At 51.1% G+C, this 26,836-nt stretch overlaps 1 protein-coding gene across 1 annotated transcript in view; it reads left to right on the top strand.

Moving 5' to 3' along the window:
- The first annotated feature begins 15,908 nt into the window (after positions 1 to 15,908).
- LOC147218087 (uncharacterized) overlaps positions 15,909 to 26,836 on the top strand; it is a 33,815-nt gene continuing 22,887 nt past the window's right edge. Inside the window, exons 1-2 of the mRNA XM_086175027.1 lie at positions 15,909 to 16,082; positions 17,827 to 17,907. Coding sequence (XP_086031153.1) covers positions 16,000 to 16,082; positions 17,827 to 17,907 — 164 coding nt within the window. The 5' untranslated portion in view covers positions 15,909 to 15,999. The remainder of the gene's footprint in view (positions 16,083 to 17,826; positions 17,908 to 26,836) is intronic.

Genomic DNA, 26,836 nt, shown 5'->3' with positions numbered 1-26,836 from the left:
CCAATCACAGCAGGGATCGGCTCTGACTGCAGGAATTACGAGAATAAACGAGTGAAGCATTCGACCCGTCCCTCGTCGGGCGTCGCTACGCTAACGTTGTCGGCTTCCACTGATCTCCGTAAGTCTTTCTGATTTTTCACACAGTTTGTGAATGAAGCCGGTTTGACCGTCTGGGTCACACGCTCGATTTATCGTGGAAGTGATTGATGGTGTGTGTGTGTGTGTGTGTGTGTGTGTTTCCCGTCCTCAACAAGAAGGAAATCCAGGCTTCCTAATGTTCATGATTGCTCTCCTGTCGGCTTTAGGAGCCCGGATGAGTTTGCACGAGGTCTTAGCCGGGTTCTCCGGCTCACTTGGCGAGGAACCGAGTCCAATAAGATGGGATTTAAAGACGAGACTCGGGAAAATTTGAAGAGCTTTAGATGAGCGGGTGTTTTATCGCCCAGCTGTTCGGGATCAGTCGGGCCTGGACGTCGTGGACGGTGAAGTTGTTTCTAAAATTAAACAAAGTGGTGCTTCAATGGAGGGACAAGAAGGTTTGGACGTTCAGAACCCAGTGATCCTCAACCGGTGGACCAGCTGAAGACCCCTGAACTCAACACGAGAAGATCCCGATGAAGGAGAGCCGGAGCTACGAGGTTCCACCTCATCCTCGTCCTCTGAGATCAGGGGTCGTTTGAGGCGAGTCCCCAGATCACGAAAAAAAAAATGCTTCGAAAAATAAACCTCCTCGCCTCCTCTTCACCCTCCTTGCCAGCAGGTGGCGATAATGGCCCTGTAACGTCGACTGACACCTGCCATCTCACAGCAAAGAAGAAGACATGCAGTTGGGCTTCCATGTGCTGGTGGATCATGGTGGAACCTGCACAGGACGGCATGAAGCCATTTGCAGATCACCCCTAGCTCAGCGCAAGAACATGGACTACATGAATGTTGCCGTATTGCTAAGCTAAATAGCAGAAAACGTGATCTAATCACTTGCTACCATGGACTTTGGAAGAAGGTGAAGACATGCTGGACGCAGAGGAGGATGGTGAGGGGTTTTTTTGAGGGGGGCAGGTTGTAGGTCAGTTTGCAGGTATGCCAGCACCTCTTAGCACCGCAAGGCTACACCGAAGCACCATCCCCAGGGATCACACCAGTAGGTAAAAGGTGCAATTGAGTTTGAATAAAAATCCAGCACGGCCTCGAAGCTCCTCCTTCGCTCCTCCGACTCGATGGCAACAAATAATTTCCAATCTGAGCCGTCATGGCGTTCTCCCATCTCGGGCATGCTCTATCTATGACGGGAGTCTATGACTTGTATGTTTGTGCCCAAGATAAACAGGAAGTGCTTCACTTGACTGTAAATGGTTTTATAAAATGGTCCAATATTTTTCTTCTTCTTCATGTGGAACCGGCAGAAAGCTCACCAGCGCCCCCTAGTGACGGACCGCCGGGGACATCCAATGACGGGCCACCACCTCGCATCAAGGCAAGTGTCTCTGCACAAGAGTTTCCCACTGTTGTAATACACTGTAATACAACTAGGAGTCGGAGGTGTTCCTTGTTTTGGGTTGCTGTTGGTCCTGAAGGCGTGAAGGTGGATCCAGATGCCAGAGCAGTTGAAAACCACTGGTCTAAACATTCACTTCTGTAATTCCAAGGCTCGTATTTGGCCCGGAGTAACAGCAGGGATTCAAAGGAGTGTCCTTTTAACGCCAAAACCTCCAGGTTCCACCAAAATGTCTGGGAAAAATGAATCTGCTGACTGAGGGCATCGATTTTCAAGGTTAGCAGTTGGTTTTTATATCAGTCTTATCACACAGAGCAGACTCAGAATGTTCTGGATTGGTTCTTGATGCTCCATGGCCACGTTAGCTTCAGACAGAGGCCTTTTCTTGGTGTTGTAGCGTAGCGCCAGTCGTGTGTGGAACGCCACGTTGTTTACATCGTTCGTGGTTGCCTTCTACTGTTGTAACGCTTTTTTTCTCAGTAAGCTACCCTCGTTATGGCTTCAAGAAAGGTTAAGAGTGCTAGCAATGCTGGTGTTAAGAGAAGTTAAGTGTCACAGTGGATCTGAAGAAGGAAACAATAGCTAAACATGGCTGCAGTGTTGGTGTTACAGATCTCTCCTGGCTAAGTCAACCTTCTGTATGATCCTGAAGAATAGCGTGTGCTAAAGACGGCCGATGTGGCTAAAGGGACGACGACGTTCGCGAAGCAAAGTCTCAAATCTTAGAAGAAGCAGAAAAGTGATTGTTAGTTTGGATGAATGAAAGACAGCTAGCTGGAAATAGCGTTAGCCTGTAGTGAAGGAAACGCTGAGTACAAGTACTAGCAAGAAGAGCAGGAACAGCAGAAATATAGCAATAATTCAGGTTATCTTTAATTCCTGGCTTTGTTTTTGCCACAAATAAACCCATAAAAAGTTTAAAAAGAGGGCAGGTTGTTTTTTAGTTTGCATTGTAATCTGAGGTTCTACCGTACGTCTATAACATACATGTTCAAGACCCACCTCTTCCAAACCACCTACAACACCTACAGCTCTTCCCATTAACAATGTTTATGTTCTATGGTTTTCTGTCGTCAACTTGTAAAGCGTCTTTGTGTACCGTGAAAAGCGCTATACAAATCGTATGTATTATTATTATTTATTATTATGTTCTAGCCACATGTTCTAGTCTTTAGCTTCGTAAGGACAGTTTGTGGACCATCAGCTGCGTTCAAGTGCAGGACGTTGCCTGGAAGTTAGCTAGTAGTCGTATCCGTCCGTCTAATACCGTTTGTTTTGATGATCACAATAGCAGGATGAGGTAACAAACCATCAAACTCCCATCATTCAGTCGCCCATTCGTTAAAATTAGCAAACGTAACGCCTGAACTTTGCGGTCGGAAAGTGCAAAATGATTCCCCTGAATGTTACTGCATTCTTTATGCATCCTCATGCCGGCAACGATTCCTCTGAATTCATGGGCCTTCAGCGGTTATTACATTCATTGGTGTAATTAGCTTTAGCCACCGCTAGCAGGCACAAGACCTGCTCTGTGTGTGAGGAGGAAGGAGGTCAAACTCAATTACAGCGTAGTAAAGGCTTCCCAACGTCTGCTCAGAGTTCTTGACGCCGGCGGTCCGACGGATTGGTGTCTCGCTGACGCTGCACAGAACTCGACCCCAGTCGCGGCACGGAACCCGTCCGGCCGATGAGATTTACCGCTGCGGCTGTAATTACAATTGCATGTCGACGTTGTTCATCCGCTCAATCTGATTAGCTTTCAGTTCCTCGGAGGAGAAACTCCATTTCATTTCCGTGCGGTGGCGGAGCGCGAGGGCAGGGAGGGCGGCTCCGGCAATGACAACGAGCCCTTTAGGATGTACATGTCTTGCTCCCGTAAAACTTGGAGTGACATCGACGGCCCCCTCCATAAACATCCAGGCTTCTCAGGACCTGATTGAAAGGTCAATGAATAAGATGAGAGCTGTGGCTAACAAATATTAGCGGGATGTTATCGTAGATTTGAATTGAGAAACAAAATAATTAGCTTCATTTGAGCAGATGCAGCCTCTCTGAAGGTTCGTGTTCCACATGTCCTTCTAAAAAATCCCCAGCTTCCCCAGTCTGCTCGCCATTGGGCCCATTGGACACTGAACCCCAGTTGCTCTGATAGCCTAGTTAGCTCGCACCTTGCGTGAAAACACTATATTCACCATTATTGTTGTGACATTGACATGACATGAAAACGTTATTTTGTTCACTCATTCACCGTTATGTTGACATGTGTTTGTTGGTCTCTGTCACGCTGTGAGCCTGATCCCGGTGAAGTTGTTGTTGTATTTCACCACTTTTGCGGTCTCACGTCCCGCAGCTCTTGTTTGATGCAATCTTTGCGAGACGGGTGGAACAAGTTGCGAAATCAGAAGCGGCTCGCGGGAACAGAAGCGCCGCTCGGGCTCCGGGAGCCAGGAGCAGATTCAGGACGGAAAAAATGACATCGCGGTCGGCATGAACACAAGATTCTGTGGATCGCAATATCGGAACAGGGGTGGGTTGGTGCGTCACGCGACCGCATTGCAGGCGGCCTGAGGCCCGTGCTAAACGCTTTAGCATTAGCTTTCAGTGATCAAAAACAAAACTATTTTTGGGGGGAGCGGGTGAGTGGTATCAACGAAAAAGAAAGTATTTAAAAGCCAAAAGAGTCTTTGTGCACGTAGCTCCGAGCTAATAGCACCTGATGGTATCAGCAGCACGGAGTCGGCTAGCATCATAATTATCAAAAGATTATTTCTTGAGATGCACTGAAGTGTAAAAGCCTTGGGGGAGTGTGTGTGTGTGTCACTGTGTGTGTGTGTGTGTGTGTGTGTGTGTGTGTGACCCATTAGCCGCGTAAATCGAATGTCATCCGAGGTAGCCCATTCTTAGCCGTGTGCGCTTCACTGTCACACATTTCACTTTCATCCACACGTGTTTGCGTTTACGGTTAGCGGTGGATCGCTGCCACATGTGCGACTCACCATTCCCGCCGCGGCGAGAGGATCCTTCGCCGCCCAAACATTCCCGACATCCCCGCTCTTTAAATTTGGTGATGCACGATTAGCAATGCGCGCGTCGGCCTCGCCGGGCGGTCACGGGGGGGGAAAAAAAACATCATTGGCGTCCGCGCGGCAACGCCGATTAGCATGTCCCGGACGAACTCCCCGGACGAAGTCGGCGTGCGAGGAAAGCGCGTCCTCGTCTCACGCGGCTCGTAATCCCCCCCCGCCCGTCCGGGGTCACGGCGGCGTGAAGAAGCATACCAGACATAACCGCAAGTTGTAGCCCATTAAAGTCACCGCTGAACACACATGTATTGCAAGATCGCCTGGCTGAGTTGCAGAGCTACTGCAGCCGGACGCCCTCCGCCCGAGCAACATGTCATTAAGGGTTTTTCCACCTCGGTCTGTTTACACAACGACTTTATGAATGGAAGTCCAGCCTCACGCTAAGCCGTGCGGTAAGTACCACCTGTCAATCACGAGGCCGTGTACAGAACCTTCATGGTTCACCCGTTGGTGTTTTTAGCGTCAAAGCGTTTCTCAACGGGCTTAAAATCAATGTCCAAAATTCCGTTGGGTACTTTGTTTTTTTTTTCTTTTTAAATTTCACAGCGAGTTTTGCCCAGCGGCCAGAACAATTAACTTCTGGATCGCGAGACGTTCTATTCGATGAGAGTTGCGTAACGTCGGGCCGTGGAGGAGGGTGAAGGGGTTTGTCCTCGGCCTCCGGTCGGACCTCTCGTCCACAGGGAAGGACGCATGCTGTTCTGTTTACCGTCTGTTTATCCGAGTCTTCGGTAGCTATGTGCCGTCTCCCGGTAAATTAGCTCGCCGAGCCTCTCGGGACTCGTGTCCCGACACGTCCGTGAATATTTCAGATAGAAGATCCTGACGTTTTGTGGTTTGAATTGCACTCTTTATTTAATCTGTCATTTTTACATCATCTTCATTCATGTGGCCAAGGTGGAAACCACTATCATGTGTGGCTGAAGGAAGACGAATGTCCAATTACAACATTTCGGCTGGATGGGATCATGGTGCAGCGGCCGGACCTGTCACCTCACAGCAAGAAGGTCTCTGGTCACAGGGGTCTCCATGTGGGGTCTCCAGGTTCTCCACGGAGTCCAGAAACCTGCAGGGGCTTTACTGGAGTACCCAGAATTGTCCAAAAGTGAGAATACTTGTATGCCTACCTTGTATGCCTTGTTGTATGCCTTTACAGAGGCATACGACTCCTTCTACAGCAGCCTCATGCCTCTGAGCGAAAGGCCCGGCGTTACATATCAAGTGACGTCTAGAGATGGAGCGATGTAGCTCGGCCAGCTGAAAGCCAAATGTGTGAGGGCCTACGGTGGCCTGCAGGGAAATCTGAGACATTTGGTGCTTTTTGCGCCATTAAGACATACTTAGGTCAGAAAGGGTCAGAAATCTTTCTTGCCGGCGCCCCAGCGGTGACCACCGGGCCTCTGGAGCTTCTTCAGAAAGCGGCAGCTCGCCTGGTGTCCAACCGTCCCAAATTCTCCCACACCACTACCCTTCTTGTGTTCCTACACTGGCTCCCAGTAGCCGCTTGCATCAAGTTCAAGTCCCTGGTGCTCGCCAACCGGGTAACAAATGGGACGCCCCCGTCTTATCCCTACCCGTCCCCTCCGAACCGCCACCTCCGGGCGACCGTCCACCCCGTCACTCCGAGCCCCGGCCGCCGATCCAACAAACTCCCGAAAAAGGTCAGAACGGCAGGGTCGCTGCCCATCTTTTGCTGTGAGCTGGAAACATACCTCTTCACCAAGCACTACCCCAATAATCGCACTTCGCCCCCAACCTCCCATGAAAAAAGAAAAACAAAGCAAGAAATGAACTTATGTATATGGTTCTGAGATGGCTATTTTGTAGAGTGGTCACTTCTGACTTCTGACGACTGATAATTTCGGATCTTCGGTGACTGAATTGCACTTTTTGTAAGTCGCTTTGGACAAAAGCGACCAATAAAGGCCAATAAAGACCCATATTCTTTCTGGCACAGAAAACTGGCTTCAGGAAGTTCAGGAATCCTTCGAGCTTCCAGCCTGCATTGGAGAAACGTCCATGTAAGGGTTAAAGGTTTGCAACCGCTGAACTGTTTAGATCAACACGTCGCAAGGTCATGTGATTTTTAGGCTCCCTGATTCATTTCCTGCGCATGAAGAAGCCGGTAAACTCCAGCCTTAATCACGTCCTTCCCCCCTCCCTGTTTTAATCCAAACACAGTGATATTCTGCCTCCCTGGAACGTCACATCATTAATAACAGATTTTCCCTCTTTTCCCTTTCTTTTTAGTTTCCGAACGTTCCCCCCCCTTTTTTTTTTTTATTGTTTTTTCACATTTCAAGTCGACCGCGCAGTCGCGTCACCGTCCGGCGGGTCGTGCCAAACCCAACGCTCCACGTACAGTTTTGGGACTTGGCCCCGGGGTTCACGACACGTGTTGAGTTTGGAGTGGCGTCAAAGCCATTTGGAGTGTGTGAGTGTGTGTGAGTGTGTGTTTTCAGCTGCCGACCGCAGGGTGCACCTGTGACCGGGAGAGTAACCGTCCCGCTCGAAGCCTCCCAGCGCCTGCAGGCTATAAATCAGTGTGGCTGGTGCAGGTACAGTGGGGGGGGCGCCGGTTCACGGAAAGCCAGAAATCGTCTTTAGATCGTGGCAGTTAATCCTGTAAGACAGTCGTGCAGCTTTTTTGGGACTTTGTTTAACTTCTGGCCGAGGCGTCGTCAATATCAGTTTCACGTGTTGTCTCAGCTGGGACGGAGCTGCTCTTTCAAAATAAAACACTTTCATCGAGGCCTCCTTTTTCGAGTGCCGTGCTATTTGCTAAACCGGAGCCGAACGTTCTTGGTTCGATTCCATCCCATCGAAGTGTCGATGAGCTCCGTGGTTCCTTCGGATCTCGCTGACGTTGTGCTGAACGAGGTTAAATGAAGGACCGTCTTCTTCCAAAGGAGGGTTGGGAGTTGCTCCCACTTGTATGCTTAGCACCGCTTGGGAGTGGCTGAATGGAGTTGAGCGTGAGGCGCTGGGAAACCACCAGGGGATGAAAGTAACGCATGCTGTGCTTCTTGCTAACGCTACGGTATCATCCTGTTTAATCATGGAAACGTTCATTCTTTCACCGTCCTGAGTCATGAAGGAGTGCCGTCATTGGACCGGAGTCGGGGTTCAACCCGGTCCGGGACAAGGAAGGGTACCGTAGGTCAGCGCTGACCCCTGCGCCGCCGTCCCGCGCTCATCACAACTCGGCAAAGACGTAAACAATTTAATTTGAGGTTTCTGGTGTGTCCTTGGGCGAATGTATGAGGTCAGGCACCTTCCTCTCCAGGGTCTGAGCTAATGAAATTGAAGGGAACCCAAAGAGTTGAAGCTTTGGCGTGTTCTTTTCCCGAAAACAGGATTCATCTCTCATATCGTATTTGATTCGCCCCTCGGCCTGTAGAACTGCCACGGCGCCGTTGCTAGCCACCGTTAGCATCTCTCGGCCGCGAGGACAGGGTTCCGGGGGTCAGCGAACACCGAGACATGCTAATTCGAGTGGAAGCTGAAAATAGCGGGGTTTCCCCGAGGGTCGGCGGTGTCGCTCCTCGACTCCGGTGAGGAGGAAAAAAAAAAGGCGCCTCGATATTTTGACGCGAAGAAAATGAAATGGGTGAAACCACAGAAGGAGCCTGAGAGGAAGGACAGACGCGAAACAGAACCCGGTTTAAATCCATTACAAAGTATTTATGACAGCTGGACTTGGATCGGAGCCTTAAGTGTTTTCAGATGGGGTCGCAGTCACGTGACCTCGGGTCCGCCGCCGCCGCCGCCGGCTCGGAGGTGCCAAACCGGGCTGCGCCGCGCCGGAGGCCCCCCGACGTAAAGGAAGCCATAAAAACCCAGGCCGCCGTGTTTTCTTTTTTACGACAAGTGTTCTGGCGCCTAATCCCGACCAGACGGCCGCCACGCCAGCGCGGGACAACAACGCCGTTTCTGACAGCGGATAATTCGGGAAACGTGTCCCGGGGTTGGGCGTCTCGTATGTTGGCTTCGCTCGTTCCCCCCGGTGACCGTTCGCTTCCAGCTGAGCTTGTCGAAGTCACGCTGCGTTCATGTGGAGTCGGAAAACACACGGTTAACTGTGAGAGTGTAAAAATATATATATATGGTAATCAACTCGGCTGCTTTCCCTTCCCCTGAGACTCCCGTCCAATAGCGACCCGTCGGAGTGACTGTATGCCGAACGGTATGTCCAGTATGTCCACGTTCATGAGTCGATGTTCACTGGTCTGGGTTCTCCTCACGTTGCTACCACAGTCCAAAACCAGTCAGGAGGTTCGGTGAAGGTTCATCTCCATGTTCCTTCCAGCCTAGCTGGGTTCTTCCTTGTTAGCAGGTTCACTGAAGAGTGTAGGTGTGAACCGCTGGATGTCTCGGTATGTGGACTTAAACCCGCCTCCTTGGCCCGATGTGATGGAGGAAAGGCTGCAGCTCCAGCGTGACCATTTTACCCGGCTTCAAATTGGTCGGGGACTTCGTTGCTTCTCATCGTTTTACATTTTCAACGCGATTGGCACCATTAGCATCTCTGGGCCGCAGGGACAGGGTTCGGGAGGTTAGCAAACACCTCAACATGCTGATGTTTTGGTGTTTGCCAGTGTTTACCGCACAATGGCAGGAAGTGGCTTTGTTAGCATGGCATCGCTAGCTCATCGCAGGAGCGGTCATGGAACACAGCGTGAGCCTCGGTCTTACGGGTCGACGCGACGCCGTCCATGATGCTAAACCTCCAGGCCATGGAGGAACATGTAGGAAGCTCGCGTAGCGTAGTAGCGTAGCGTAGTTGCCATGTTGTTGGGCAACACATCAACTAGAGGGCAGCGCAGAGTTCAGGCGGCAGACACGCCGATTCTACCGTGTTGCCTTCTACTTCCCTTTTCTTCTACGGCTTGTAGAGGATCATGCAGGAAATGAACGCGGAGGACGGACAGAAGGCTCCGCCCACATGAAGCCGTTTGAAGACCTTCATGATCAGACCTTCATGTGCGGGACATTAGCCCGGGAGTTTGCTTGGAGCCAAATCTGTCAATGGCAGGTTAGTTCCGATGATCACGTTACTAAGATGAACCAGGGCTGGGGGTGAATCTCCAAGTGGAGGTCAGGACGGCCTCCCTCTTCCAGGTGGCTCTGGACCTCCTCTGGAGGTCTCGGAATGTGAAACACACCAGAAGAACAGCCGCGAGTGAAAATGTTGAAGCGAAGTCTCAGACGCGAGGATTCATCGTCACGGGTGGGCGAACAGAAACCAGTTGAAGTGGAGCTCCTGGAGGTCCAGCACTGCTTTGGCTTCGCCTCCGGGACCTCCTGGAGGATGAACGTCTGAAATGAAGGCAGAAGACGGGCAGAAGGTGCCGTGGATTAGCCTTCCTGCCCTCCGGCGAAGCCAGGGGTCGGCAACCCGAAACACCAAAAGAGCCATTTGGACCCGGTTTCCTCGGAAAAGAAAACACTGGGAGCCGCAATTACTTTTTGACGTCTAAAATAAAGGTACCACTGAATATATTGCTTTTAATTACCTTTACAGTTTGTATAAACAAGTGTGTTGCTTTCGAATTTCACAAAGTATTACATAGAAAATTAAATTTTATTTATGTAATGAACTCATTTTGAGCTTTGAGCTTTCAGAGCGTGTAGCGGAGCCTTGACCTGAATTTTAAAAATAATTCGGGAAAAAAATCACCGTGTCAGTAAACAATAAAAAATAAATATTTGCAAAATATCTTCATAAATATTTATTTTACCTGGTTTATGGGACTTCTGCTCCTGAACTTCTGCGCACAGCATCTGCAAATCGGGACTTTACCGGCTTCCGCCAGTGTGACGTTATTTTGAGTGGCGAAAAATAATAAACATAATTTTATTTAATATTTCAAGATCACAATAATCTTCCAACTTAGAACTAAAAGTTAAAAAAAGGAATTACCACAAATGAAATACACTTCGATTACATATTTATGATTTATTTTCCCAAGCCGCTCGGAGCCGCGGTGTAAAGATGGAAGAGCCGCACGGGTTGCCGACCCCTGTGCTAAGCTAACAGCGTCCCGAACCCTTCCTGCCATGCAGAGTTTCAGGAAGGAGAAGATCCAAAACTTAACCTTCTCCATCAGGACCGGCCCGATAACCCCCCGCTTCCGTCCACGGGAGTCTGGATCTTCTGGTTCACGGCTCGGCGCCGAGTGAAGGAGGTCCAACCCGAACGGCAAAAGCCCCTCCTGAGAGATTCAGACTTGTTTTATTTTTCGTCCTCGTACGAAGCGAAAGCTGCAGTAAATTTGTAACGACGTCTTCCAAAAAGGCCGACCGGTCCTCCAGATGAAAGTCAGATGTTGAGCGGTGGCTGGAAAGTAGGACGACAGTGTGCTTCGGAGAGCGAGGAGGGGGAACGAACAGGAACATCTGTAGACGCCGCTTCCGAGCAGGGAAGTAAGAAATCTGCTTCGGTGGGTTTGAATTTCGTGACGTTCAGAAGAAAGAAGGGTCGCGCACATATCAAATCCAACGGTTCGGTCGCCGTGGGAACCGGCCCAGGGAGGCTCGGACGCCCCTTTTTTTCCGATCGTGTTATTTATTTATCCCTCCGGCGCCCGGACGCTGACAAGGGTTTCGCAACGGAGCCTGAAAGCGCTCGCACATGTCCCGCCCTGACAGTGACGGATGGCCCGGCCTGGATCCGTCAGGTGTTTACGACGATAAGGCCGGGCGCGGTTCGAGGCCGGGGATAAAACGGGGAGGTCGACGAGGGCGTTTGGACGCATCTCCTGGGCCTGAGACCCCCACGCCCAACCTCCACCTCCTCCCACGGTGGAGGATAGTTCATCTGGACGCCCAGGATTTATCGCAAAACACAGCGAAGGGAGAGGAGGCCTTGTGAAGGGACGTCATTAGCCCGCTAGGCTACTTTGTCGAGCTCGCCTTTGATTTATGACGTCTCTCTTTGATCTGGGAGGGTTTATCTGGTTTTAACGCTCGAGTTCAAGAGATGTTTTCAATGTTCTTGGCCTCCAGAAAGCAGAATGGCTGTTGAAGGACCCAGATCTGGTTTGTCGGTACATCAATCTGGGACCGCGATTGGGTCAAGCTAGCTGTGCGGTTTTCGGCCTTTTGTCATCGCTAATGTCCGTCGCACGCCGGTCCACCGCGACCCTTCACCCCTGGAGACTTTGGTCCGGCGTTGCCGGGCTACCTTCCCCTCCGGGACACACGCCAAACCACAAGTCCACTGTCGGGGACGGACGTAATCTCAAAACCCGTCCAACCATCAAACCCCTTCAAAAGCGGCGCGGGGACGAAGCTCACGTTGGGTTTACAGAGCGGACCGGAGATGAAGGCGCTAATGAAGGCGCCGCGAGGGAACGGAACCTGCAGGAACACAGGAAGTCGAGCCTTGCCAATGGAGTTGGCTCTGCTCGCGGAGCTTGGCGTGCCAGCCCTGCAGGGGGCGCCTCGGTGGTTTTCCTTTCACACCCGGACCACCTCAGATGCCACTTGTGTGGTATTTTTTTTTACCCCATGAGCTGTGGAGTGGGGAGTGTTACTCACCTGAATTCCAGATGAAGACCACCTGCTTCCAGTGGTGCGTTTCCATCGCCCGAGTGCGGGGTGGGGTTTTCCATTACTTAAGAGCAGCCCTGGACGGTGAGGGTGGACCTGCTGCTCCATCTGAGGAGCCGCAGAAGGCTACGGGAACGGAGACACGGCAGCAGCCATGCTAACATGTAGCATTCCTGCAGGTTCCAGAGAAGGTACCAAAAAAGAACAGGGTACCAGGTACTGTCCCTGATGGACACCCAAAAAGAGTTGAACCTGAACCGTGTCCTGAAAGAAGGTTGGATCTCCTCGGTGGACAGGATGTGGCCTCCTGTGACGTCCAGCAGACTTCATCTCCACCCCCACCACCACCACCACCACAACGTTGCTGTTATAGGTTCCCCAATTTTGTGTTTGTAGGGGGTGGCGTGGTTACCGCGCACATTAGGCTACATGTGTGTGCAAGAGTGTGTGTTTCGAGCATTATTCATTTGCGGTGAATAAAACCATCTGTTGCTATTGAATGCTGGCCAAGAACCCCGGCGTGCACGGTTACCCAACATCTCCTGAATCTCCTGACCATGGACTGACCGGCAGACTCTCAAGGTGACCTCCTCCCCCCCCTTCTTGCTTCTTCTTCTCTGAGGCGGCTTGGAGATGAAGATGAATGAAGCGGCTCCTCTGCTCGGAGCTCGTTTGACATCATCACGTTTCCATGGAGACGCACGTCCGCCGGGGAAACTTCGCAAAACCCGACGACTCCTGTGTTGCTTTTTCTTCTCCAATCAAGCGCGGCTGAAGGCGAGCAGATGGGATTCTTCTTCTTCTTCTGGATGACGCCATCCCAGCGTGCATCAGGGCGGGAGGCGGGGCTTAACCCAGACGGGTCACCTGTCAATCAAAGCGACACATGAGGACCGACCATTCACACCTGTTTGAGATGGAGATCATGGAGAGAAAACACAGAGAGTCTCCAGAGGAACCTGAGGTTAGAACCCGAGACCTTCATGTCGTCTGGCCAGAGCTCCAAGTGCTGGTCTTGGACCACGGGTGGAAGATGGACGACCCGGAGAGGCAGGAGAACCCGGGGAGAACCCAGGCAGGAACATGGAAGAACATAGAACCTGCACATCGAGAGATCTCAGGCAGGAGAACATGGAGGAACCCAGAAGAACACTCGATTAGAACCTCCAACTTCTCCGTCTCCGGTCCAAAAACAGTCAGCAGGTCCACTGAAGACTGTCTGTCGCTGTGATTGACAGGTGACCCGTCCAGGTTAAGCCCCGCCCCTCCTGCCAACGCCGGCTGGGATTGGCTCCCTCCACACCCAATCAGCAGGATAGGAGGCTTTTAAACAAAAGCAAACTCAGAGGAAATAAATAATCTAGACGGGCGAAGAAACTGTTTTTATACATTTTATGTAAATATATAAAATAGAGGGGATTCAGTCTGTCTTTTCCAAGTAAAACAACTTTTGAAAAATAACAAATTACACGCTTTTTGGGAAGTTTTTAAATGTCATTTCCTACCACATTCAGTCATTGGCTGGTTGGTCCATCCATCCATCCATCCATCCATCCATCCATTCATTCATCCATCCATCAGTCCATCCATCCATCCATTCATTCATCCATCCATCAGTCCATCCATCCATCCATCCATCCATTCATTCATTCATCAATCAATCCATTCATCAATCCATTCATACGTCCAACATTCACCTCCCATCCTTCCATCCATTCATTCATTCATTCATTTATTCATCCATCCATCCATCCCTCTGTCCATCCGTCCATCCATCCATCCATCCACCCCTCCGTCCCTCCGTCCGTCCGTCCATCCATCCATGCTTGTTCTGGGCTCCTCGCTGGGATTCATTCAGATCTCAACCACAAAGAGGGATGGGGGGGGGTGTTTCTTTAGGGGGCTCATTGCTGGACCTCTCGCGGGCTGGTGTGTGTGTGTGTGTGTGTGTGTGTGTGGTGGGTTCCAGCTGCAGCTCGTTCCGAGGAGAAAACAAAGACAAACCGCTGCGATTCTAATGTTTCTGCATGGGATCCGTCCTCATCCTGGCGGCTCCGGAGGACACGCTTTGTTTAGAGATGGTGGACTAGAAGAAAAAAGGGGGCAGGGGGGCGAGAACTGGTTCGATCCGTGAGGGGGTTTGGAGGTGGTTTTGAACTGGCACCGCTTCATCCTGCCTCTCGTGTGAAGAAGGAACTTGTCAGAACGTTTGAACCTCGGCCTTCAGGTCCGGATTGACCCATCTGGTGACCTAACGTGGCTTATTTTGGAGGGTCTGGGTTTTCAGACGTCGCCTTCGTGTTTGATGGATGATTGACAGAAGACCGACCCGGTGTCGCCTGAGGTCAGATCCAGCTGACCCCCTCCTGACCCCGGAACGTTTGAGAACCACCGATTGGGGCTACCTTGCTGGAGAAAGGGTGACGGGAGGGCACTGTGGCCGAGGTCAACCCAACCCACTTGGGAGGACCAAAGGGATGGACTCTTGGTGACTCGGCACAGCGACTAGGAGCTCTGGAGGCTCCAGTACCTGGGAGTACTGGGAGACCAAGGTAGGGCAAGGGGCAGCTCTGGTGTATTGGGGTACAGGACATGGTGGAAGGAGACTCAAGAGGTGGTGGTGGTCTAGGAGTTGGAGCCCTGGACTGAAGTGACTCCAGCACCTGGGAGGTGGAGCCCTGGGGGAAGGTGACTCCGATGCAGGGAGTTGGAGCCAAGGTGGGAGGTGACTCAGCGCCCAAGTGAACACCTCAACCAATGGACTCCCTGTTGTGCCCTTCCTGTGAGGAGCCCAATCAGAACAGCACCCCAATAAGGCTCCCGAGGGAGTCCTGGTATCAGCAAGTTCATGTCAGACCAGCAAGGGTCTGAAGCTGCTGGGTCATGGTGGGTTGGGATCTCCACCTGTTCCAGGGGACACCAAACTCCAGGGAACAGCAACTCTACAAGAACTTGCCGGTGCTCCCGTGGGCGTCCGCCATGTGAAGATTGTGAAGAACGAACCATGAAAGAAGAGAGAAAGATGAAGAAAGACAGAACCATGTGAAGAACGAACCGCCAACCAGCAAACCTTCTCCCAGGACCGAGGAGAAGACCATCCCTGGATGAAGGGTTGGAGCAGAACCGGGAGCAGACGGGTCAAAGGAGGAACCAGGTTTCTTATGCCGGGAGCGCCCGCTAACGGGACATGGAGCTACAACTGCAGCAGAACTTTTGGAACGTGTCGAGAACTTCCATCCAGGTGGACATATTAGAAACCAGCGTCCTGGTTTCTAATATAACACCTGAGACCAGGTCCTGGTCCAGAAGTTACTCTGACTTTCTTCACCCCACCTCCGGATGCTGCAGAGATCAGCTTCATCTCACTTGAAACAAGAACCTTCCAGAACCTGCTGGCTCTTCTCGCACCATCAAACCTCATCCCACCATGTTTCCATCCCATCAAATCACTTCATCCCTTCAAAAGTAGGAGGCCCATCATGACCCTCCTCTTCCTCACAACTGCCTTCTCCTCTGAGGAAGAAGAAGACAGCAGGAATGTAAATCCAGCAGGATTAGCAGGAGGAGAACTGAGCTGCCCCCCCACCCCCCAATCTGCCCCCCCACCCCCCCCTCCTATCTACTCCCCCCCCCGCCCGCCCCTCCAGGAGGGGTTCCTCGCTCCTCGCCTAAGCGTACAAGTCCGGATCTCCGGACGCAGCAGGCAGCAGGAGCGGCTCCGTGCGCGCCCCCGTCACCCCTGTGCGCGCCGCCGCGATCGATCCGGACCCGCGAGGAGGAACCCCGCGAGCCGCTGCGGACCGGAATACTTTCTTTCTCGTCCCGTGGAGGAGGAGGAGGAGGAGGAGGAGGAGGAGGAGGAAGGTCATGGGTCAACGCCACGCCGCGACACTTCTACCGTTTGGCGCCATCTGTGTCGTCCTGCTGTGGGAACGCGTGGGCGCGACCAGGTAACGCCGCTTGTTGCGTGTGCGCGACGTGCACCCACGCTCGTTTCGGGGTGACGCGGAAAGTTTCACGGGGAGCGAACTAACGTTTGTCCGGAGTCCGACGCACGGCCGTGACCCGCGGCGATTATCGCGATATCTCGTTGAAAGGAGGGGGGGGCAGGTGAGACGCGAACTGGGAGGTGTGTGTCCGCGCGTGCTTGTACGTGCGCGGAGTCCCATATGGTTGCGTGAGCCAAATGCTCGTAGACAGATGCTGTAAAAGTGTGTGTGTGTGTGTGTGTTAGGATGGGGGGGTGTCAGTCACGCACATGGAGCCAAAACATCCGCGCATTTAAAAAAATGTAAATAAAACTAATAAACAAACAGTGTAATGAATGTAATAGACGCGCACGTCATTTTCAGGTTGATGGTTTTAATGGGAGTTTGTTTTCTCACGGTTGTGATTGACAGCTCACACACACACACACACACTCACACACTGGACGCAGATCCACACCAGCTCCCTGAGGCGGAGGTTGTCCAGCCGTTCTGTAGAAGCTCGTAGCTGCTCCGCTCTTTCTGGGTTCCACGTGGTTTCACGCTCGGTTCTTTCGGATTGAAGGTGGATCAAGGAAGGGTTGGTTTTATGGGCTGCAGGGCGGCGAGGCGTGGAGGTGACGCTCCGAAGCTCACCTCCGCCTCAGAGCCTCCGACCAGCGCAGGTGTCAAACTCCGGCCCGCGGGCCGACTTTGGTCCGCAGTGTCGTTCTGTTTGGGTCCAAGCGAGCGACGCTAGGACTACAAATCCCAGAACGCTCTGCTGGTGTTTTGGCACACAAATCCCGACCCATAAACGCCCTCTCCTTCGTTGACAGTTGTCGTAGCGACCTGATGCTAATGCTAGCACCGCGCTAGCTCGCCCATAAACGGTAAAAAGAAAGGCAGAGCAGATCAGCATGTAGCAAACGGAGCTAACATTAACCTTTTCTTCATGCTTCTTCTTGCGACTCCAAGACGTGCACTTGAATGGTTTCACCTTCAATGAGGGATGTTATGATGAGGGAATTTTATTTTTACATTTATTATTAGACTGTGGAGAAAGGTTGCTGTTGAAATTTAATTCGGAAATGAAGGAATAAATGCCATTTATCGTTTTTGAATTTGAATTTGGGTTTTGCACGTATGCAATATGAAGTTATATTGTATAGTGATAGGCTTTGCTTGTTCTATATTCAGTTTTTAAGCAGAACTTGTTTACGTCCGTATGAAAAAGTTCATTGTCAAACCTGGAGGAGGATTTTTTTAAATTAATATCAATGTTGGCTCGCGACTTTGTCCCAATTTTGAATTTTGGCCCTCTGCGTGTTTGAGTTTGACACTCCTGATATAGACAATGATAAACGTATGGCTAAATGTTTGATATTCATTTGTTTGTTTTTGGTCTGGTTGTGGAAAAATATGGGACATTTTCAATCAGGAACATGTGGCTAAAAAATTAAATAAAATAAAACAATGATAATGAGGTGAGTATTTTGCCTTCATTTGAGTTAAAGAGCTGATTGTTGTCCTTTAAGGTTAATTTTTCTTGTGAATTTCAGAGAAAATTAAACTTTTTCCTGCGTATAATATAGCCCAGGTTTTGTTCTTAAAGGAAACAAAATCTTTCAAATCGAAAAATACATTTTTTGCTCCTTTCCTCACAAATGATTAGCCGATGTGTTTTCGGATGCTTTGGGTGATAATGGGTATTATTTGTTTTCCGCAGCACCGAGTGTCCGGACAACAAGATCCTGACGGTGGAGTATCCCTGCGTCCGAGCCGGCGGCAAGAACGGCACCTGCTTCAGGTAGGAGGCCGGAAAACCTCCGAGCCGGCGAGAAAAACACGTTTAAATCCAAACGTAACGGAAAAATGTCTTTGTGAAACGCGAGACGTCGGACAGAACGAGGCCCCGACGCCGAGCCTGTGTGAGGCCTTCGGCTCCCTCTGATTCTTACTTGTTGACATCGCTTTTGCTTTTCCTTGTATTTATTTTGTGTTTCATGTTTTGGCAGCGAAACCATTTTATTGGGGAAAAGTTCGTGGTTTTGGTTAAAGAAGAAAAAAAAAAATGTTGCAAAATTGGGAACATATTACGAAGGGTTTCTGACTGGACTTTCTGCCAGACATCCTCCAGGGCAGACTTCTCCCATGCGCGGCCCGAAGCCCCGTAGGTTTTCGGGTGATTCCCCTTTTTATTTTTAGGGGCCTCGGTTTATTTCTGCTCTTTCCCGCAAATATTTTAATAGCGTCTTGCCTTTTCAAAGGGATTTCTTGCGAAATTTCTGGATTTTTCCTGGTTGATTCAAACTTTTAGCATTTTCCTTCTTATAATGTCCACCAGCCTTTTTGTTTTTCATTCTTTTGATCAAAATGTCTTTATATCATGTTGATGGAAAGACTGTTTTGGTTGAAACGGAGCCTGTGACGTTGATTACTGACATCTTACTGAGGATTTGAGCTGAGAAGACTCCCTGCCAGACACCCTCCAGGGCAGGCTTCTCCCATGTGCACTGCCGGACTAAACGGTCCAAAAGCAAATTTTATTTTATTTCCAGCCTTTTAATTCCTCGCTTCCCTTGAAAATAAATTTTCATTCTAATGAGGTGTGAACTTGAGTTTTATGGTGTTGGTAACTTCAGGGTCGAACTTTGGAGTCATTTTTTTTGGACGCCGTGTTGCATTTCCTTATGTTACCTCATCTTATCGGTCCTTCCAGCTTCATCTTTTCTTTTTATATATTGATGCCGAGAGAAAGGCGTCTCGGTGAAAGTAGAGCCTCTGACGTCCGGTGCCTGCTGGGAAGGCCGCCTGCCAGAAACCCTCCAGGGCAGACTTCCCCCATGTGGCTTGGTAACTTCTCCCCGGGTTCTGGTGGAGGTCCTTCCTCGCCGCACCGGGACATTTGAGACGGGAACCCGACGCCGTCTCGACTCTAGAACCTAGGGTAGCTTTTGGAAGCGGGCGTAGAACGTCCTGGAAGGTTTTCTTCATCTAGACAGTTTCTAACAAATTTCGCATTCACTGGCCTCCTCCTCTTTCTTCTTCTTCTTCTTCTTTTCTGAGCTTTTGGTCATTTTTTTGGTCTGATTAGCTTCAGACCTTCTGCTGCTAGCTCTACGCTCGGATGGACGTTCTCGACACGTCCCAAATGTTCTGCTGCGGTTGTGACTCCCTGTCCCGTTAGCGGGCACCCCCATCGTAGCATCACGCCTTATTAACCTGAGCTCATTAGCCGCCTGATGCATCTGGCGGCTAATTGTATGATTATTGTACAAAACAGCTGGTTTTTATGGTTAGTTTAGCCTCGGTTAGGGGCTTGTTAGCCATCAAATGCTAACAGGCTGCAGTTATCCTCCTTCACCTGTCATGAACATTTATATTCTATGGCGTTTCACTACTGGATAATTGCATTTGTCATCATTAGCAGGTCTTTGCTAACTTGTGGTTGTTATTTTGTCATCAACACTTGGATGACACAGTTGTGCACTTATTAGCCATCAGATGCTAGCAATGGAAAACTGCCCAGTGTCAGCTACAAGCATACATCTTGATACGCTATGAACATTTGATATGCTATCACCTTTTGCTATTAGACAATTGTGGTCGGTGTTAAAACACAACGTTAGCAGTCTTTACAGTGACAGCTTCATGTGTTTTTAGTGATTATTATTGTTATTATTCTTATGTTTAGCTCAGCCCTGGCATTGTTGCGCGTTTCAGATTCTAGCAGCGTGGCTATAAACGTACCCGTCCACACATTGTGTAGAAGTTTAGCAAGCGTGCTAAAACAGAAATACCAGCAACCACAGCCGCGGTCGCGTCAACGCCTGTCAGCTAATGGGATTCTCTTGACGAGCAGCGTCGCGTCGTCTACAATGGCGTCTCAGTGCCGCCGCAAGCTAGCAGGCCGGACCAGAAGAAAGGGGCGGCTGGTGGCTTCTTCACCCTTCTATTCTTCTTCTCCCCACAAACCTCGGAGAAGCGAAGAACCCGCTCGTCCTCCCGCTACGCAGCTCCGGCGCAGAAAACGCAAAGCGGCTACGAGTCGTCCCGCGTGTTTCCAGTTAAGGCCGGTGAACGGCGTCCGACCCGGCGAGAGCTGCTTCTCCTGCTCCCTTCGGAACATCTGGCGAGGAAGGCCTTCAGCTTAGATTGAAGGTGACACGCCGAGAACGTTCAGAGCGGTTGGCTGCCGGCGGCGTCTGCGGCCGCGGGACGGTACTCGGTTAGAGTCCCGCCGGACTCGGAGGTGACCCAGATCTTCTGGCAGCAGATGATTTCCACCACCTTGATGGGAGTATGAACTCGATCCCTGCTGACCTCGGGCAAAGGGGCGGGGCTTAACTCTGACAGGTCAGCTGTCAATCATCTATGGAGACGTCCAATCATCTCATTCACACCTGCGGAGAATTTAAGGGTCTTCAATGAACCTGCTTGCTGGTTTTGGACTTCGGGACGCAGGAGGGGAACCTGTGGAGAACCTGGGCCGGAACGGTGAGAACATGGAGAAGATGCCGAAGGAACACAGTAGCTCACCAGATTAGATCCTGGAACCTTCTCACTGATCGGCGACGCTTCCAGCCACCTTTTCTGGACTGTAAGAGGAGGAGATGGAGAACCCTGGAGAGAACCTAGGCGGGAGAACATGGTGACAACCAAGACAGGAAACAGGAGAACGTAGGGACCAAACGCTGAAGGAACTGGATCGGGACCATCTTAAAGTCGGACCAGAGTTCCAGAGACTGTGTGGGAGGAACAAGGAGATCATGGAGAACATGGAGATCATGGAGAACATGGAGAACATTGAGAACATGGAGATCATGGAGAACTCGCATTGGACGCCTCCTTTTTCTTCTCCGCCGATGAAAGGGATCCATCTCAGATCTTGTGGTTGATTTCACCGTCCAATCAGAGTGGACAACCACAGAACCCACCGCTGTGGTTGTCACGGCGATGAGGAGAACATTTATGTGTTCTACAAACATCGTTCCAGGAACCCGTGGAAATCACAACATCTAGAATTTAGAAGGAACGATGAACGGCTGAAGGCTGGACCAAGACTGGGTTCATGTTCTCCTGCCTGGGTTCTCCTCAGGTTCTCCACCTTCAGTCCAAAAGCAGTCAGGAGGTCTGTGGAGAGGGTGTCTCCTTCTGTGGCCCCTTTGAGATGGTTTCTGTTTGCTAATCCATGAAGATGTGAGATCTTGCTTCAACATTGTCACCGGTGGCTTTTCTTCTCCTGGTGTGATTGGCATTTTGAATCCTCCAGAGCCTCCTGGAACAGGACCTCCACTTGGAGCTTCGCCTCCAGCCCTTCGTTCATCTTAGTGATGTGATCATCCAAACTAACCTGATGGTGAAGGTCTGCAAACTGTCCTTTCAAAGCTGTGGAGAAGTTCTCAGAAGAACATGCTCAACGTGAACTCCTTGTATGGGAGGAGCCTTCTTCTTCTCCTCTGCAGTCCTGTAGGTTCTTGGAGGAGCCCGCCAAAGTGTAGCCATAGGAGGGGAGTGCTGTTCGGTATGCTCCTGGGCGACCAGAGGATGGAACGAAGAAGAAGAAGAGGAAGAAGAAGAAGAAGAAGAAGAAGAAGAAGAAGAAGAAGAAGAAGAAGAAGAACCCACAGCTCTCGGAATCGTAGAAGAATGTCGACGAACCGCCGACCTTGAAAATCAGCACCTCCTATTAGCTGGTATTATTTACCCCGCTGGCGGTTTTAGGTGTTCAGCGAAACCTGGATCTTCTAGCGTTCGGCATCTGGAACGCAGAAGCCGTCAAGGCGTGACTTCCTCGTAACGCCTGGAAAAACAAACGACTCCTTCCTTCGCTTTTTTTGTTCGCGTCTCCACCTCGACTGCCAGGTGGGTTCCTGTCTGAGGCCGTCTGGATCTGCAGGCTTTGGCTCCAGACGTTCTCCGCCGTAAATGTCAGAATACGGGTGCAGTCCAGGTTCTGGAGGTGTCCTGCTCTGGAGTCCGTCAGCCGTCGCTCGGCGATCTGCAGTTTCCACGCCGTTGATGCAGCGAGTGGCATCGAGGTGATGCTCCTCCCTCCGCGGCATCTTCATCTTGGGGTTATTGAGCAAAAACGGGTTTCTGGATGCTGGCGTTCGTGGAAACGTGTGAGCTTCGGCGGGTTCGTGACGGAGCAGGTGCACATCGGTGACGTTTTACGACTGTCCAATGTCCTTCTCAGCTCAGACCTTTGGTTTGGATCTGGGATGCATTGAGGAAACCGCAGCTGCAACCACTCTCTCCATGTTCTCCTGGTTCCTAATGTGCTGTCTCTGAGTTCTCCTGGCTGGGGTCTCTCCAGGTTCTCCCCCAGGGTGTTCTGTATGTTCTCCTGTTTCCTGCTTGGGCTCTTTCCATGTCCTCCTTCCTTGGTCCTCTCCATGTTCCTCATGTTCCTCTGCCTTAGTTCTCTTCATGTCCTCCTTCCTTGGTCCCCTCCATGTTCCTCATGTCCTCCTTCCTTGGTACTCTCCATGTTCTTCATTTCGTTCTTCCTTGGTCCTCTCCATGCTCCTCATGTCCTCCTTCCTTGTTCCTCTCCATGTTCATCATGTCCTCCTTCCTTGGTCCTCTCCATGTTCTTCATGTTCCTCTGCCTTAGTTCTCTTCATGTCCTCCTTCCTTGGTCCTCTCCATGTTCTTCATGTTCCTCTGCCTTAGTTCTCTTCATGTCCTCCTTCCTTGGTACTCTCCATGTTCTTCATGTTCCTCTGCCTTAGTTCTCTTCATGACCTCCTTCCTTGGTCCCCTCCATGTTCCTCATGTCCTCCTTCCTTGGTCCTTCCTTGGTCCTCTCCATGTTCCTCATGTCCTCCTTCCTTGGTCCTCTCCATGTTCCTCATGTCCTCCTTCCTTGGTCCTCTCCATGTTCTTCATGTTCCTCTGCCTTAGTTCCCTTCATGTCCTCCTTCCTTGGTCCTTCCTTGGTTCTCTCCATGCTCTTCATGTCTACCTTCCCTGGATCTCTCCATGTTCTCCGTCTTCCTCATGGAGTCTGAAAACAACCAGCAGGTTCATTTAGAACCAATCGGGTGAAGGGTTTGATGTCTCCAAAGGTGGACCCTGTGATTGACAGTTGACTCATCCAGGTTAAACCCCGCCTCTTGCTCTATGTCCGCTGGGATTGGCTCCGCCCTCCATCTCCACCCTGACAGCAGGGTTAGCAACATAAGCAACCAATGGATGTTCTTCAGGTCCAGCCAGGAATGCAGGTTCTTGATGGAACCTCCCGTTTTCATCTGATCAGCTCAGGACTGGAAGGAACTCTGCGATCGACGCCGTTGTCATCGTTCACCCGGGGTTGTGGGTCCGCAGAGCGGTACGTCCACATTCTCTTCTCGCCTACAGGAAATATCTGAGCCTGCTGATTTTCAGCACCTGCTCGGTTCCGTTCCCGGTGTGGAGGGACCCGGGTCACATGTGATCCGGATCCAGAACACCTGCGCCGTATCGGGTTGCCGGGCTGGTATTTCTTCAGCTGCTGCAGCTGCTCGCCAGACATGATGTTGTTCTTACGTATCGGCCCGCGGGGTCGATACGTCTGCGGGTCCTCGGGCGGCTACTTCGATCTGCGATGATAAAAAACAAACATCCCGCCAACTCGGGTTCGGCCAAGTGTCCGTTTTAGTCGCTTAAATTCAACCAGACGGCGTTTCTCTGTTATCTTTTGACAAAACTATCGAGGCGGGTGTCGGCGCACTTGTGTACCTTCTGCAGGTGGCGACGGATTGGATGGACCGGAGGACGGGCGAAACTCGTCAAGTGCCATCAGGGTCCTCTGACGGATGACCTCGCCGACCTGCGGTGCCGTAACTGGTTATTAGCACGCAAGGCAAGGAAGATGTTGACTCACAGGCTTCTCGGGCGGCAACCTCGCGCGCCGACGCCAAGATGTTCAGAAGCCAGGACACTCCTGCTGATTCATCGCTCAATTGTCAGTAATTATAGCGTGGCTTCATCTCGCTGCTTCTCGGAAACGCGCGTGCGCTCTTTGGCAAGATGGCCGCCGCGCCGATACGGTGTTAGCATCAGAGGCTAGGAGGTGCTAGCTTCACTGACACCCACCCAGCTTAGATTTGGCCGCTTCAGGAGCAGTAAGGATTTTAAATGACTGGTCGAAGGTCACGCGTTGGGGGTCGAACCAGCTGAGACGGACGGGTTGCTTCACTGTCATCCTTAAGCTCCGCCCCCTAAAACTGCATAAACGTCATTCGGCATCGGGAAAAACGAAGACCCGTTTCCCGGAGTCAAGGCGTTTGGAAATCCCACCTCCTACCATAAATTGGTTTAACCCATCTTCCCCAGGGCTCCGTGGCCTTGGCACCGGTTGACTACTAGCGTAGCCCGGGACGCTAACAGCACAGCTCGCAAAGACCAATAAACAAAACATTCACGCCGTGGAATGGAGGTTTAATTGTGGCCCCGGGGGCTCGCCCCGCCGGGCCCCGTGTTTTGCGGTCGAAAAGCAAAACAGAAACGCGAAGCCGTGGCCACGGGTGTCTGCGAAGTCCTTGGTCTCTTCCAGCAGTGGGGGGGTGTTGTTGTTGTTGGCCCGACTCGGAGGATTCAAGCTCGCCGGCGGAGCGTTCTCTCCTTTTATTCGTCCGTTCAATGATGTATCCTGCTGTCAAGGTCGCCGGGGGGGGCGTCGGGGGCGGAGCCTATCCCAGCTGCCATTGGGCAAGAGGCGGGGTTTAACCCGGATGGTCACCTGTCAATCACAGGGTCAGCATACATGTCTGTGGAGGTTCTCAGTCGTCCAGGTGATGGTACATTCTTGTCCAAATCTTCTCATCGTGGCCACTGGACTTGATTTTCTTCACTCCTGATGACCTGCGGGGAGTTTCTGAATGGAACCACCAGAGTTTTGGACGGGTCCAGGCTACCATGGCTTGTTCTGCGAATGGAAGAGTTGATCGGCAGAAACTTGGTGGAAGGAGGTTGCTATGCTAATGGTGGGGTTGATAGGTGGGAACCAAGGTACAACTTTTGGGGATTACCTGGATTAGAATGTGAAAAGGTAAATCCAGACTAAGGAGTGAAACCTTTTGGATCACATGGACCGAGGGTCAGGTGGAAGATACCGGGACGGTCCTGGTCCTGTTCCCTCACACCCGACCCCAACCATGGCAGTAAAATCCAGGAACTCCTGACAGGCCATGAGAAGTGAAGAAGCCTCTCTGATGACGGCTGAGATGTCTGCAAGTGAAGCCACGACATCAAGATTTGGACAAGGGTCCACACAGAGACATGCAACTCCTAAATGGACCAGCTGACTCTGGGAGGAACATGGAGAGAACTCAGGAGAATGGGGGGCTTAACCCTGGCAGGTCAGCTGTCAATCACATATAGAGACGTCCAACCATCTCATTCACCCCTGTGGAGAATTTAAGGGTCTTCAATGAACCTGCTGACTGTTTTTGGACAAGCAAGACTTCTAAGGGAGATGGAGAACCTTGGAGAGAACCCAGGCAGGAAACAGGAGAACATAGGGATGGAACGCTGAGGGAACCAGATAGGAACCTTCTTAAAGTCGGGCCAGAGTTGTAGGCACTGTGTCCACTTTTTTCTTCCCTGAGAAGGTCTCTTCTGCCGATGCAAGGGATCTTTCTTAGATCTTGAAGGTTTCCCTTGGTGTTCCGTAGGAGGTGGAAGTACCAACTGTCATGCTAACAATTGAACGTCCCGCAGCCCGTTGCCGTCGGAGGTCAAAGATTGAAGGGTGGATGTTGTCTCAGGAGAACCCGTCCCCAGAAGCTCCGTGCGGTCAGGCAGGATCCACTTTTTTGCAAACTGGTTCTGAAGAGTCACTGAAGAGCTCCAGCCAGGGTTTTGTGAGAAAGAAAGCCGTCAGGGTGGATGGTCCATGAGGAGCATCCATGTGGAGCATCGGGTGTCACATCTCCACCCTCCATCTAAAGGAGGTTCTTAGCGACCTTAGAGGGGTTAGCTGGAACAACAGCCCCCCCGCTCGTGATTGATTGGCGTGACGATTGATTATCTCCGTCGTTCGGTGTCGAGACCTCAACCTTCTCCCGGTGTGAGATCCCTGGGTGGGTGTGACCTTTGACCTTTGCAGGTCAAGCAGTTAGAGTAGGATTACCCCCCCCACCCCAACTGCCTTTAGGTTTCCCCTTGGATTAACCAGGCTTGAGATGACAGAGTGAAGATCAAGAGAAGATGAAGAAGACCGAAGCTTCTAAAGATCTAGAGCAGGACCTTGTCGGCCTCCTCGAAGACCTCGAGGAGCGAAACCCCCCTTCTGAGGGGTGCTCCTGCTTTAGCTTGGACGGGTTCCCACCTTCAGCTGCGTCACGTTGCCTCCAGATGGCAATCGGACCCAACTCCTCTACATGACCGTCGCCATGGTTACCCACGTCGGGCGAACTTTTATTTTTCACTGCAGTCCACTGAAAAAAGGGGCGTAAGAAGCGTCTGCGGTTTTTCAAAGAATACAACATCAGCCGTCACTTTTCCAGGAAGCATGCTAACGATGCTAGCGAGCAGTCAACAGAAGAACGGCTCAGAGGTTGACGGCTAATTTATAAACTCGGCAAAAAAGAGTCGAGCAGTGAGCAAACTTCATGCTGGCCTTCAAATTCTCGATGAGCCATGTTTGTAAACATGTCGGGGTTCGACCTACAAACACCAACAAAGCTCGTCACAGAATTGACCTGACCAACATCCTCGGATCCATCCTGAGAACAGCCACAACAAAA

Source organism: Fistularia commersonii, chromosome 27 (genome assembly GCF_037954325.1).
Source record: "Fistularia commersonii isolate RoL2024-O1a breed Wild chromosome 27, RoL_Fcom_v1.0, whole genome shotgun sequence".
Classification (NCBI taxonomy): domain Eukaryota; kingdom Metazoa; phylum Chordata; class Actinopteri; order Syngnathiformes; family Fistulariidae; genus Fistularia; species Fistularia commersonii.
Note: the sequence above shows the minus strand (reverse complement) of the source record. Positions and strands in the feature narration are given on the sequence as shown.